Here is a 15883-nt window from a genome sequence, read left to right on the forward strand (position 1 = left end):
TACACGTTGATAAGATAGCCTTTAAAAAATAACATTAAAAGAAATAATGCTATTTTCTAAATTTACATTTAATAAAAATCGTGATCTACAAATAATATATGATTAATTGAAGCTATTTTGACTTGATGGAAATTCATTATAAAATAATTTAATTTCCACAATTTTAGTGTCAAGTTGACGTTTATGTTTCGCCATATTCTAGATCCTCAATTAAAAAGTAGGAAGAGATACACTTTCTCCAGAAAATCAGCCTCATTTATGTAGCTATAGGTAAAATTTTAAAACAGTGTAAAAAACGATACATTTAGTTAAAAGGGAAGCTTATATCTTCTCTAAAAACAATCATATATCTCTCGTGATATTCTGTCTACTTATCACAGTCTCTTAAAATTGTCCTTTAAGTGTTTTCTTAAGCATAAAAAGTTAAGAAAATAATAAATACCTACCCACAATTTGTCAGATACTTCGTTTCATTGTGCCATAATGTAAGGATCTATTGTCTAGGTACGTCACTGTGTAAAAGACGGAGGAGCGGGAGAGAAAAAAGAGGAGGCGGACAGGAAACGTTGCGAAGCTGGGGAGAAATCACCGAACCGTTAGTTTGGTTAAATTTATATCAGATGAAGCGGACTGGACCGCCGGCAATAAAAGGGCAATTAGAATGGTTGGCTGGTCTGGAAACAGTTTGATTAAAAAAGAGAAGGGCCAAATAGACAGACGCAAACCAATAAAGTAATAAAGAAGAGTTAATTATCGCAGCTTAATGTCTCTGTTGTCGCGGGAGATGAGCAACTCAATTAACCCATTGTAGATACAGATACACCTACACTATATACAAAGTATATGTAATATATTTACATATATAGATGTGTGTGTTTATAAAAATACACGTCGATAAAGACAAAAGAGGTTCGATTAAGAAATTAATCAAGTCTACCATGGCGTAAATCGCTTTGCTTTGGCCCTCTTTTGTATTTAAATCATGTTATGTTTTTGCAATTTCCTCCTAAACGTGTAGCAGATTTGATTCCGCTCCTGATGACTTTTATACAATTTCCAATTATATTACGTCAGAGGCTTTTGGTTTTTGTAATTAAATGCGCTGCACTTTTACTAAAATTGAAATATTTATTAAATAATAAAAAATCGATGTAGATAATTTAAAACTGTGTAAATATTACGAGCCCTCTCCGTTAAGTTGCCTCAGCTTGATTATTTTAACAAAATACACGACCAAAATAAGAAATCTCAAATTTATACTGTAATCAGCGATATCTAAATGAGATCTTATGATGCTTGAAGGAAACCTATCACATGTATAATTTCACATAGATGTGAGAAATCCCATCATCTGCGTTACGATTGGGGAAACATCAAATATATAACCTCTTTTAAAACATACTTACAGTTATCTGCTAGTGGGCCATAATTTGAAAATTATCAGATGGCATAAACCGATTAATTCTTCCAAAAACTTTGTAAAGCGGGAAGGGATCATATACCTACACGCCTTCAGGAGGACGACATGCGGGATTCATGGTGATTTGCAAATGAGACAAGGCGCGTTATATATGCCATTTATATAGGACTTACAGGCAGCCGCATGGGGTCACCACGAGTCAGTGTGCCTAACCTCTTTGGGAACCTAGCTATCCCTACTAAAGACTTTAGTCAGGGATATGTGATGTATATTTACGTTGGACTCGGTTGCCGAATTCAAACGTATTAGATATACTTGCCAGTTTTATAGAGCAATCTCATGGAACCACCTCGAGGCAATATGGGTAATCTCGTTGGGATTCTAGCTGCTCCCTTCCAAGATATTAGTCAGGTATATTGCATGATACACATTTATGTTAGGCTGAGATGATGAACTAAATTAGTAGATCGCAGAATTGACAGATACGACGATTATTTTGGTATCGGTTGTTGTAAAATTTAGCAGATAAGTCAGATGCCGAAATTAAATTGAAAAAAGGTTTTGTTTTCTTTTCTTGAAGCAAATTAAACATATAGCTTTAAATAAAATGGAACCGGTATTGATAATGGAAGCGGTATTGACAAAATAGTACTGTATGAAAATGAATAAAAATAAAACAGAAATACTGGTATGCACTTCTATACTCGCGAACAGTTAATTTGGAAATTAGAAAAAGATTGTTAAAGGTGTATGTTTGGAGCACGGCGCTGTACGGGTGCGAAACATGGGCAGTGGGCGCGGCAGAAAAGAAAAGGTTAGAAACATTCGAAATGTGGTGTTACAGGCGAATAATAAGGTTACCGTGGATAGAGGTTAGAAATGAAGAGGTATTAGAAAGAATAAGAGAACAGAGGACTCTATGGAAGTCAATAAGAAATAGGCTGGTAGGACACCTTCTAAGGCATGAAGGTCTAGTCAGAGACATATTAGAGCAGAAGTTAAGAGCGGTAGAGGTAAACCTAAATTAGATTACTGTTCGCAAAAAGTGTCCAACCAGTTTTAGGACTGACGACCTTATGATGATGAGAAGAAGAACTGAGAGAAAAAGTTTTGTTGAGGTATTTCCCTGATCGCAACGAGCTGTGGCTATATATTGTGGGCGATGACCAGTGTCGGCTATTGCAGAAGCTGAGTATTAACGAATTTCGGCATCATTCGGCATATTTTCTTAATGTGGTACATTCAATGATTGATGCTAATACGACAAACACCTGAGGGTACATATACTGATCATGCTTGTAAGTAAAACACGTCCGGGTATTTTAATAATATTGTTTTAAGACTAAAAATACCACGAATGAAAATTTTTATCTCCGCTTTTTTCAAAATTCGATTTTTTAAATACTATCTAGGTTTCAAAAGCAGCGAAGTAGTATTGTTAATATATTGTATTTGATATTCGAGTCACTGACGTTTAGTTGTACCATTAGGAGTATATAGAGGGTGTACAATTCTTATCTATCATGGCTAATATCTTATTGTGTAAGTTATAATTTTGAAAAATAAATTAAAGCATTCGTTGCTTTTATAAGAATAAACAACTTTTCACCCTATAGATATGTATTGGCTTTGATTCTTCGCAAAAGTATTTTAAATTGGAATATCTTTGTTAAAGTTTTAATAAGCGCTTTAGAATCAATATTTTTTTCTGATTTAAATAATGTGTTTAAAAGATTCATGCGTAATTCTTCATTGATTAGGTACTTACCAGTGGCGCAACAACGTTACAGTTTGACTGGGTGCTCCCATAATAATACTATAAATACATTTACGAGCTTGAATTATTTGAACCGAACATTCAAGTCTGAGTCGACTGGAATTGACTGGGTGCCCAACCCAATCGAGTGGGTGCTCAGGCACCCGCGGATGCCCTCTTGTTGCGCCTCTGGTACCTACCTATATATAATTATGGAGAAAAAGAGTTTAGGATAATTAAGGAACATTAGTAAGTTTGTCCGGCCAATTGGTAGTTACGCCACTGCTATAAAGCTAACTGGCATTTCATAGGTATATGACGAAATAACCATAATCAGGAAGGTAATAAAAGGATGATGTATGCAGAAAATCTCATTGACATATTTTTATTGCGCCTGGTTATTTACAGAGATCGACAGCTGTTGAAAAGCTACACGTTGATAAGTAATTATTTAATGTACAAATTAATCAATTTATTGTAATTTTATTTATGTACACAGTTTACAAAAAGTTCACACAATTGATACACTCGTAAAAAGAAAGTCTTACAGAAATTGCAATTTCTTACACCTCCATTTAATAATTAATTTAATCAAAAGCGATAAAAATATTGTTTAAAATTTGAATATTTTTCAAATTTATCATTATTGCACTAAATATTTTAAAATACCTTTACTTCGTTTTGTTTAGTTTTTGAATTTTTTTTGCATTTAAAACTGATCGTTGTGATAAAGGCAATCGACGAAATAATAAATCAAATATTTCAAAATAAGAATTAAAATATGTCTGATGGGGAAAGAAAGTAGGTAGTGCTTTAAATTAGAAGTAAATTAAAAAAAAAATGTCCCATGCCTATTTTGGCACTTTTTAAGAAGGATCTAATATCTACGATGTAAAACGCTTAAAGTTCAGAATATCTCCATATTTTTTTAAGAAGGAAAATATTGTTTAAATGATATGCTTAAAAATCGGATAATTAAAAGTGTTAAGATCAGGTACGAGGGTTTTATGCTGTATGCAGGGCCATAGCACACCTGGACGAGGGTCTGCTGTGCGCGTATATACAGTAAAAATTCCTTATTCACGGTTTCCTTATTCGCGTTTTCATTATTCGCAGGTGAAAAAATTGCAACCCAATTCCTGTATGCGCGGCTAAAAATTTCATTATTCGCTGATGCAATCGGTAAACAGAAAAGGATTTGGTGTCATTTATTAAGGGAATTGACCGCATTAGACCGCTCGTGCCTAATGTGAATTTTTCCGAAAACATGGGTTTCTATTCTAAATATTGTGATTTAACGCTGCGAGATAAATATGTGATTTTTTGTATGGTGACAGACAAAGCTTCACACTAACTCATTACGTTTCAGGTTTTCAATAATATGGCCATTAAAGGCTTTTACAAGTGTTTAAAGTTGATGCTTCTTGTAGGACACGTATTTTCAATAGAAATTAAAAAATTAAAAAATGACCTTCTACAGACTTTAGAACAAAGCTTTATCTATCTTACTACAAAATTTCAAACTTCTGTTCCAAACATTAAACTCATGATATATAGAACCGATAATTGACATCTTTTGAGTACGTAGTTAGTACGTGACGAAGCGGCTTTTATAAAAAGTCTAACCGAGTAGAAAAGGATTCGGTGTTATTTTCCAACGTATCAGCATCTTTTGAGTACTGTTGGCTCGTACCGAGGCGACTTTTTTAAAAGATGTAACCGAGTGGACTAATTTCAATATTCAATACAACAAAAAATTACTAAATTTTTTAAACTCTTGTCTAAAGCTAATTATAACTATTAATTTTAATTGCGAATTTATTAATACATTGATTTTATCTTGATCATATTGGTTTTATGTTGGAACCTTAGAACCTATTCCCTATGATTCCATGCTAATTACCATTCCATATCCACGGTTTCTGTTTTCGCGGCATATTTATGGAATGTATACCCTGCGAATAAAGAGCTTTTACTGTATAATAAATGTCTGAAACTGATAATATACAGACTCTCGTCCAGGTATACTGCACAAGTATGTGTGCGTTGTATGACCCTACCGAAAAACATTTTTTTTTTTATTTACAGTAAAAAATTTCGGTAAGAGAAGTCATTTTTATTAAATTGATTTTAAAATTTTGATTTTTCAGTTTTTACTGATGCGTATGGATTAACAGCTAGTGTTCTAGTTTGTATTCATCATAAGGTTTTCCAGTTTTCAACTTAATATTTGGTTTTAGTTTTTTAGTTAGATATTACGTACCTACCTAGGTACTATTTAAAACCAAAGCTCACGACGAAACGTAAATATCTAGAAGTAGAAACATTCCATCGGAAAATCGTTTATCAAAAGTAGCGCAATTTTCTTTCCAAAATAAACCTCAAATAAAACGAAAGGTAACGTTAAGTTCCCACAAGTATATTATTATATACCAAAAAAGTATTGATAACGTGGTTGGTTCTAATATAAGCATTGGCAAACATTCAATTTAGTGTAATTATGTATATTTATGCTTATCTATCTAAATTTACATCCAATATTTACAACTCAATAGTACAATCATGATCGACGCAACCGGACGTCGATAACATTTGTGTAGGACACGATACATTTATTTATCCTTCGACAGAATCGAATAAAGGATAGTCCTCAAAGAATCACTGAGATTTGTACGTAGTATTAGTTATTTACCTAATCAGGTAAATTAATTAAAATGTCTGTCTGCAGGTTCATTTATTTGAAACAAAAGTGGTTCGATTTCCGATTCCGCTGAGATCTTGATGATATCGTTCAACATTGCTACAAGTAAAATTATATTATGTACACTTGATTGTCAGTCTCGTCATGGTCACCCTACACCATTTGCAGTCCTTTCGTTATACTTTCGACGTGTTCTTTTGCACGGAGCCTGAGGGCCGCTATTGAGGTACTCCTGGGATCTGTCGTGGTCGCGAGACTTCCGGACTGCGAATGGGCCATGGGTGGAGGCGGTCGAGTCGAGTCCGGTGCTGCAACTGGAGACGTTAAATAGCTCGGATAGCCCGTTTGCGGATGGCTGAGGAAGCCTGGGAGAGCGGAAAGAAGAGGCGGAGATAACCACGGATCCATGGGCAGACCTAAGGCGGGGTTGCCGACGCGCGACAACGAAGAAACCGCGTGGTAATCGCTCAGACCCAGACGAGCTGCTTCCATCTTTTCCTGGCGTCGCCATTTCGCTCGTCTGTTCTGGAACCATACCTGGAATGAAGGAGAAAACGTTTCAACAATGTTAAATATCATTCACAATGTTGCATCCCTTTTTCTTTCGGAAAAATCAGTCGCAGCAAATGTCTTGCGGAACTATTACTACCATAAATTTTCACTGCGGAACTCAGCACAGAGATGGACTTACTTTTTTCATGGAATCCTTAAGACTTGATCGATGATATAGGAATTCTCAACAGCGTTACACATTTTGTTGCAATGACATTCTAATCAATACTTAACTAACAATAAGAAGCTTTTATACTAGATGTCTATCTGCGATTCTTTATTGAATAATCATAAATCTTTCTGGCTGCATAGTTGAAAATCCTTAAGAAAATAGAAGAAATTTTCAGCGACTTCGAAATTAAATAAAAGTTGTTGTCAAATAATTCCATTGCTTTTTGTTAAGAAAAAATTATACCTATGTTGTTAGAATACAACGATTTCATAATATGTAATGTAAGTTCGTAGATTAATAAATCAAGTATTTTATGTTGCTTATTGTTAGACTAAGAAAACAAGCCATGATTTGTATTAACCAAAGTTTATGTTTCGTCTAGTTCAAATCCTGTTCGGAAAGTAGTTGTAAGAAAGACGTTGTAAAAGAAAGATTGTCAGTAAAAGAACATTGAAAAATTGTAACTCACTATTGTTTAAATATTCAAGCTAAATAAAATTTACTTTACTTCAATAATCAACTGGTTTTTTCATAATTGGAATAAATAAATCGAACAGGTTATGGGCCCAGTCCCAGCTTGGTTATAGTGCGAGTAAAGTGCGTGATTACGGGTTTAAACAGTAGAACGGTCGAATATTAAAAATTAAAGTAAAGTTAAACAATGGCAGACTCATCGGGTTTTCGGTTTGCTATTCAAAAACTAAATGGTGAAAATTATGCCGTTTGGAGTTACAAAGTCGAACTTTTACTTATAAAGGACAATTTGTGGGACGTGATTTCGGAACCAGCGCCTTCTCCGGTTACTGAAGAATGGTCCAAACGCAATGATCAAGCACGTGCAACAATAGGTCTTCTTGTTGAAGATAATCAGTTATTGCACATCAGGAAGGCTACAACAGCGAAAGAATCCTGGGATGCGTTAAAAGAGTACCATCAAAAATCAACATTAACCAGTAAAGTGTTTTTACTAAAACGTATATGCAGAGCTGTATTAAAAGAAGATGGTGATATGGAAAACCACATCACGGAAATATCGACAAACATAAATCAGCTAGCAGCACTTGGTCAAAATTTACCGGATGAACTACAGGCAGCACTGTTACTTGGAAGTTTACCAGAATCCTATGACACTCTTGTTACAGCTCTTGAAAGTAGGGCTGAAAAGGACCTCACGTTTCAATTCGTCAAAAGTAAACTAATGGACGAATATAAACGGCGAAAAGGGGCAAGAGAAACGAAAGGGAACTTTCAAACTGAAGAAACAGTTATGAAGTCAGTGCATAAAGAGAATAAACAAAACAAGAAAACTTGTTTTTTCTGTAAAAAGACTGGTCATTTCAAGAATGAATGTTTAAAGTACAAAGCATGGAAGGGCAAACAAGAAAAAGCACATAAAGCAGTCGGTGAAGAAACGACAAATTCCGACGGAACATGTTTCATCGTACAGGATGCAAAGGATCTCGCAGAAGTGTGTCTAAGTGTAACGACTGGTGAAAAAAGTCAAATTCCGTGGTTCGTGGATTCGGGTGCAACAACACATATGGCGCGGTCAAAGGATTTTTTCACGAATTTAGACTCAAGCAGGAAGGGTCTTGTGCGACTTGCGGACGATAATAAATTCGCGAAAGTTGAAGGTGTCGGTTCGGGAACAATAAAGTGCCAGAATAATTCGGGAAAAACTGCAACTTTAACAGTAAACAACGTACTGTACGTACCGAATTTAGGGTCAAATCTATTATCAGTAAAAGGATTAACTCAGAATGGTTTCAAACTTTCGTTCTCCAAAAACATTTGCCATATTACTAAAGATGGAAAAGTGCAAGCTACAGCGGAACTGTCTCCAGAACTGTATCAAGTGAAAACAACAGGTGAAGTGCATACAGCAAAATTAGCACACGGCATAAATTGTCAGCATATGTGGCACAGACAGTTTGGACACCGAGACCCAAAAGCTATTGAAGATTTGGAGAAAAAAGGATTGGCTACGGGAATAAAAATTAAGGATTGCGGAAAACGTGAAATCTGTGAATGTTGTATAAAAGGGAAAATGGCAAGAATACCTTTTCCAAAAGAATCAACAAACAAATCAGCTGCAATACTTGATCTCATTCATACGGATGTTTGCGGCCCAATGCAAACAGTCACACCAGGCAATAAAAGATACATTTTAACAATTATTGACGATTTCTCTAGATACGCATGGGTTCATCTTATGAGTCATAAAAATGAAGCAACATCGTTCATAAAGAATTTTGTTAAAATGATGGAAACGCAACTTGGCAAAAAACCCAAAGTTATAAGATCTGATCGAGGAAGAGAATACATAAATAAAGATCTAAAGGGTTTCTTGAAAAAAGAAGGAATAAAGACACAATATACGACAGCTTATTCACCACAACAAAATGGGGTCGCCGAAAGGAAGAATCGTTCTTTGTTGGAAATGGCAAGATGCATGTTACTGGATGCAAACATGGAAAAGAAATATTGGGGTGAAGCTGTGAATACGGCAAATTACTTACAAAATAGATTACCTACCAAGGCGACAAATAAGACTCCTTTCGAACTGTGGTACTCAAAGAAGCCTGACGTAAGAAATTTACACATTTTTGGTTGTGGAGCTTACGTTCACATTCATAAAGAACAGCGAAAGAAGTTAGACAATAAGGCTGAGAAATATACTTTCGTTGGATATTCGGAAGAATCGAAGGCATTTCGTCTTTTAAATATGGAAACAAACCAAATCAAGATTAGCCGAGATGTGATATTTCTTGATAAGGAGTATAATGGAAACATGAAAACAACTGAGGAAAATGAAGTGACATTCCATAGAGTGGAAACCGACAATCAGGAAGACGAAAGCGAGGATGACGGCGAAGATTCAACAACTCAAGAGGAAAGTGATCCAAGTGGAAGTGATTCAACCTATAATCCGGAAGATTCGTATAGTGATGAATCGGGAAATGAACAACCACTTGTGCAGTGTCGGCATTCGGAAAGAAATAATCGCGGAGTACCACCGGATAGGTACATCGCGAGTTTAAAACTTGTGACAGATGCTGAACCCGGTTGTTTCAAAGACGCGGTTTCGGGAGCTGATAGTGAATGTTGACATAGGGTCTAAACAAAACAAAACTGCAGTTCCTATCCGAGAAAATTGGTTTAATTAAAAATTAGTTTTTGTTGCAAATCGTTGAGGAAGGGTGTTAGAATACAACGATTTCATAATATGTAATGTAAGTTCGTAGATTAATAAATCAAGTATTTTATGTTGCTTATTGTTAGACTAAGAAAACAAGCCATGATTTGTATTAACCAAAGTTTATGTTTCGTCTAGTTCAAATCCTGTTCGGAAAGTAGTTGTAAGAAAGACGTTGTAAAAGAAAGATTGTCAGTAAAAGAACATTGAAAAATTGTAACTCACTATTGTTTAAATATTCAAGCTAAATAAAATTTACTTTACTTCAATAATCAACTGGTTTTTTCATAATTGGAATAAATAAATCGAACATATGTAAATGATGAAATTAAAAAACGCAAATTATAAATTACTAAAATAAACAAATTTTAATTTACATATCATAATAGTAAAAACTTCCGCTGATTTATTAATAGTAGTAAACTAATACATATTAAAATAATAAGATTCGCTGCCACTGATTAATAAGCAATATAACAATTTATAAAGCTTCAGGTATTGCGCTATGCATTAAACAGTAATAGGTACCTATCAATTCATTCCATTTGCTAGAGTAATTTCGATCACATTTCCACAACAAACACCACTACCTGTTTACTTAGTAATCGAGGTGAGCTAATGCTAATGTACTGTCGATACATAAGGCAGAGGGGTTGATGTATTTACCTAATAATATATTATGACTTGGTAGCATCGGCGTTTAGCGATGGCGTTTTTCTGTATTACACACATTAACAAACATCTTCAACCGTTTATCGTAACGTTGTTATTTACCTAATCAATCACACTTTTTTACTACAATAATACGAATTTTAGGGTGAGCGATTACATTCAAGAAAATAACAATTTTTATTTATTGTCTATTATTTGTTGTGCATATTATACACCGTATAACTTGTAAATATCATTAGTTTGTAATAATTCTGATTTTTATATTGCAAACTGACGAAAAATTGTGAACTGCAACCCAACCATTTACAATTTAACCTATTCGATCTGGCCTCATGTGACTAATGAAGGGCAGGCCAAAATAGGGATTTCCTCGTAGATTCCTCATGAAAATCCCACCAAAAAAAAGTGGTGATAGGTACTAAAATGACAATTGCCTTATGGGTTTTTCATATGGGTCTTACGAGGCAAACACACGTATAAACTTACAATTAAATGGGGGCTCGATGAATAAGGTAAATCCGTTTGAAAATACTCTCGGTAAAATGAAAAAACCTATAATAATAATCCCTTTGCCCAATTATGTCGTCGTTTCAATAAAATCTTTTACATTTGCAACGAATCAACAAGTGTACTTTCTGATGTTATTATAAGACAACTGAAACCAGACGCATAAAGTCGAACAACAGTAAAACGATTACAATTTAAAGTATTATTGACTACAAAAGAGCTCAATAACACAATCTTACTTAAGAGCAAACAAATTTTACAAATAAGTGATATATGTATATATTCTTCCAAATGGAGATATAAATTGTATTGAAATTTGTGGAAAACTACTACGAAAAAGAAAATCTAAGAAAGCTAAATATTTAGACATGTACCTATAGTTTCTGCAAACAATGAAAACATTACTATATACCTGTAAAATCATGGATGTTGATAAAAAGATGGTTTATCTTAATGATGCGATGAAAGTAAAGAAATAATATGTTAATATATGTTATACCGGTGCTACATATGTAGAAGTGAACAGTTTCTCATTAGTAATAGGTAGGTATATATTTCTCATTCAATTTTGTATTTTTTTCATTAATAATAAAGGTCATTTTTCCCAAAATTTTTAATGCGGTGGCAATAATTTTTCACCGGGGTGGACCACATGCGGCTTTCCTGATGATGCGCAAATACGGCAAGGCGTTATATGCCCCTTCCTTGTCTTAGGGGGCAACCTCATGGGACTACAAGTAAGGTGACTATACGTCCCGGATTGGCCGAGACAGTCCCGGATTTCCACCTTGCGTCCCGGATTTTTCTAGAAGCAATATTTGTCCCGGATTAAGGTTTTTTTCTCGGATTGTCCCGAATTTTTGAAAAGATTCTTATTTTCAATATTTATTTTAAATATATTTCAACTAGAATTTTACGAAAATTAGCAGAGTTCTTTTTCTGCCTGCCTAGCACAAATGCTTCTACGGAAAGAATATTTTCTTTAATCAATAGCCTTTGGACAAGTGACGAGACTCGACTTGAAATAGACACACTAAAAGCGATATTACTTACTAAAGTTAATTATGAAGAAAATTGTACAGAATTTTATACAATGCTTCAAAGTAAAGAAGACCTACTGAAAAAGATCCATAGTTCAGAAAAATATAAAAGGTTTTGTACTCAGTAATTCTGATTAAAAAAAATGTGATTCATTTAAAAAAAATACTGATTTTTATTATATCCTTAAATAGTATTTGTTATGTATAATTTTTATTAAAAAACTTATTAAAAAATCATTTTTAAGTTATTTAACTTAACTACCCCGCCCCCGCTACAAGTTCCCGTCCCGGATTTGAAATAAAAAAATATGATCACCTTACTACAAGGGGTAGTGAGTTACCCACTTAGTGACCCTACTTGCACCCTCTCAAAATTCTAGTCTATCGATGTCAAATCGTAAAATTTGAAAGAACTTGTAGCTTTTTTAAACTTTCTACTTTTATCATCCATAAAATTGTAAATTCTCAGGAGCCAAAAAAGGAAAATTAACAATTGCTCGATATGAGTTGTCATTTATTTTTTAGATTAATAACTATGTCATGTGCAGTAGATACATACTAACAGAAATAAAGTTCATAATAATGATTTTGATAACAACAATAGACCGGGAAATGAAAGGCGAGGCAAACTTTTAAACGCAGTTACCAACAAATAAGATTTCTGTAAGGAAAACTGTTCAGCATGCACCCTCCGTTGTCGAAACAAACTTAAGAATAACATAAACGGGGACGGGGTCGTGAATCGAAAGAGCGCGTGGAGGGTAAAATAAGCCCCCTTTTCCCCCTTGACGTTCGCAATTCCCTTGCTTCTCGTTATTATCTTTATTCTCGGCTGTCCGCAAAGGACCGTCGTTGTCGTCGTCAGTAACGTCGCCGCGACGCCATGTTCGTGCCTCAAGCGGGTTCAAAATTGGTTTTGAACTGATGCATTAATTGTCAATTTGATGTCATTCTTCACTAGAGCTAATGGGTGCTGAAGGTGGCCTAAATTGAGAAAATTTAATAAAAACTTTCAGCGGCGGAGATGCTTCGCAGAATGTGATTTTGTATCGTGTCGGGAAATTGAAAGAAACGTAGTTTAGGAAATATAGTTTATCGTTCGAGCTTTTTACGAAGAGGAACTACTAAATTGCACTGTGTGTATACTCGACTCGAACCGATCTATGGAACACGAAAACATATTTTTCTAGACGAGCAGGCGGGAAATTCTTATTCCCGCACACTCTGATCGCTTCTATTTCTTTCCTCTTTTAAAGCAAAACATGAAAGAAAATCTTGACTTCACTATATGTTGATAACCTACGAATGGGGTGTCCAAGGATCATTATTTGTTCTTTAAATAGTCGAATTAACTATTATGCTGTGTTCATGTCTAATTTGATGACTCACAATTGAGTTATTTTTCTACTATAAAATGCTAAATGGAAAATTAACACATTTCAGTAAATCTAACTATTTCATTAATACCATAAATTAATTGTCAAAAACGTACAAATTAAGTGAATCTTTGCTCGCTGAAAATATATGGTTAGCACATCATTACAAGCAAAGTCGATAAATTTTTTAAAAAAGTCGAAGTAAATCGCCATGCTTCATCTGGCGACATCGCTAAGGAACTAAACATCAAACCTTTGAACCATTCGCATCCGAATGAATACTAAAAGGAGTTCGATACATGGATTCCACATGAAAATTTACAGTGAAAATTTTAAACGACCGAGAGTTTTCATTTGTGAATCTAAAACGAAACAAAATCGAACCATTTTTGAAGTGGATCACATACGACAATAATATGCAAAAGCTCGTGATCAATACGGGGGTTACCCATAAATGGCTGTAACGCCTGTATTGACACCAATCAAGTTTATGCTGAGTGTTGGGTGAGATTGAAAAGTAATTATTCATCATGAGCTGCTTGATTCTTTATCTACTGTGAACGGATATAATGCGATTGAAGTAGGTTATTAATAAAAAAGGCCAGAATTGACCAATATCAAAGGCGTTGTTTTCCATCCCGACTACGCTAGACCATGCATATCTTTAATGACTCGTCAAAAATTGAGATAGTTTAGATGGGAAATTTTAATGTGTCCACCGTATAGGCTGAGCTTTGTTCCAACCGACTACCATTTGTTTTAGTCTTTGTAGAGCTTTCTTATTAATGGGATAAAGCTGGTTTCAAAAAAGACTTATGAAAATCACTTGGTTCAGTTTTTTGCCTAGAAAATTCAGAAGTTCTATAGGTCGTCGATCAAAACGGCATACATATAATTGATTCGTGTTTGAAATTTATATGAATAAATTTGCTTTGAAAAACATGAAAACAAAGGAAATTACTTTTGCAATGTGCTACGTATCTAAGTAGGTTTGTAAAGCAAATTTGCGTGCCAGGGATAGAGAATGTGTGGGATATAATCTGGAATAATAAGCTGGCGATTTAACACGTCCCATAAAAGAATAAAACTAAATACATGACCCAATTCTTTTATATGTTGCTTTTTAATTTGAATTATTAGTTAAAAATGACCTATATCTCTTGAGATAGGATATGGCATTGGCTGTGGCTAAATGCTCGCCGACGGAATTATATTAGTTTACGGAATGGAGTGCTGTATGTACTATCTAACAATAGCATAATATCCGTCGAAATTTAGATAGGCAGTACTAGTTACAAGCATGGTAATAATGAGTTAATATGGTAACAAGTTAATATTATAGCGTAGGTATAAATACACATTTCTTAATGGAATAAACCGAAGAAACTGAGACAGCATGTCACAATATCCTGCAATTAGCAGACGATTAACCCGTCTGATATAAGAATGAAATTAAGTAAATGGCTTACTTTTTTAATATCCAGGATGTCGTTGCCTAATAGGAATTTTTAATTAAAAATCTCGAATTTTGACGAGTTGGGCGTGTCAATATAGGCTCTATACCTAAACGTCCACCAGCGAAACCATGTCTATTATAATGTAGTAACGAAAATGAATAAAATCGCATGATTTATGTTGATGAATAATGAAAAGCAAACATTTTTGTGTTTGTCAACGGTTAATATAGAAATTCGAAGAAGATTATTAAAAGTGCATCTATTCTTGGAGCATGGTGAAACATGAACGGTAGACACGGTGGAAAAGAAAAAGTTGAAAGTGTCTGAGATATGGTGTTATAGGCGGATGACTAAAATAAAAGGATAGAAATGAGGAGGTATTAGAAGGAGTAGGAGAACAGATAACGAAAAGAGGTGAGATAGTATGATCGGACACTTTCTAAAAGATGAAGGGCTATACGTATACGTAAAGACATATTATTAGAAGCAGAAATAGGAGTAAGTAAGTAATGTAGAGGAAGAGTTAGACTAGATCGCTGTTCGTAAATAAGTTATGGATGTGGGATGTTCTAAAAATTGGCTCAGGATAGAAAAGAACTGGAGGTGGTCTAAAGCAGTCTTTGGGCTTTTGTTGATAATGCTAGTACCTAATTGCCAACATTTTTCGTAGTTACCGATGATATTCGCCAATTGTTTCTATAATTTTTTGTCTTGGTAACAGTAAGTTTTTATAATTTTGCCTGGATTAGTTAATTAATTTCGTAGTTTCCGTTCTTTTTTTAATGAGTTTTATATTTGAACAGCTTTCCACACTTTATACCAGCACAAATCTACGAAACGAGTGCAGACAAATTCGTTGTAGCGTTTCGTTAACTTTGAAAGAGAAGCCAGGCAATGTTAGCAAAATAACGCCGCAGGACTACCAGATAGCAGACGACGAGGTCTTTAATATTGAATTTCTGCAATTTCTCTTCCTTTTGATACTTAATTAGTCTTCTCAGCAAGCTGTGTTGCCGAAATTGCAAACATTAGGT

General features: G+C 34.5%; 1 protein-coding gene across 1 annotated transcript in view; it reads right to left on the reverse strand.

Moving 5' to 3' along the window:
• Window positions 1–5372: 5372 nt before the first annotated feature.
• Window positions 5373–15883, reverse strand: part of LOC108734118 (retinal homeobox protein Rx-like) — a 75077-nt gene continuing 64566 nt past the window's right edge. The window contains exon 3 of the mRNA XM_018465520.1: window positions 5373–6414. Within this exon, the coding sequence (XP_018321022.1) occupies window positions 6031–6414 (384 nt within the window). The 3' untranslated portion in view covers window positions 5373–6030. The remainder of the gene's footprint in view (window positions 6415–15883) is intronic.

Source organism: Agrilus planipennis, unplaced genomic scaffold, assembly GCF_000699045.2.
Source record: "Agrilus planipennis isolate EAB-ADULT unplaced genomic scaffold, Apla_2.0 scaffold65, whole genome shotgun sequence".
NCBI lineage: Eukaryota > Metazoa > Arthropoda > Insecta > Coleoptera > Buprestidae > Agrilus > Agrilus planipennis.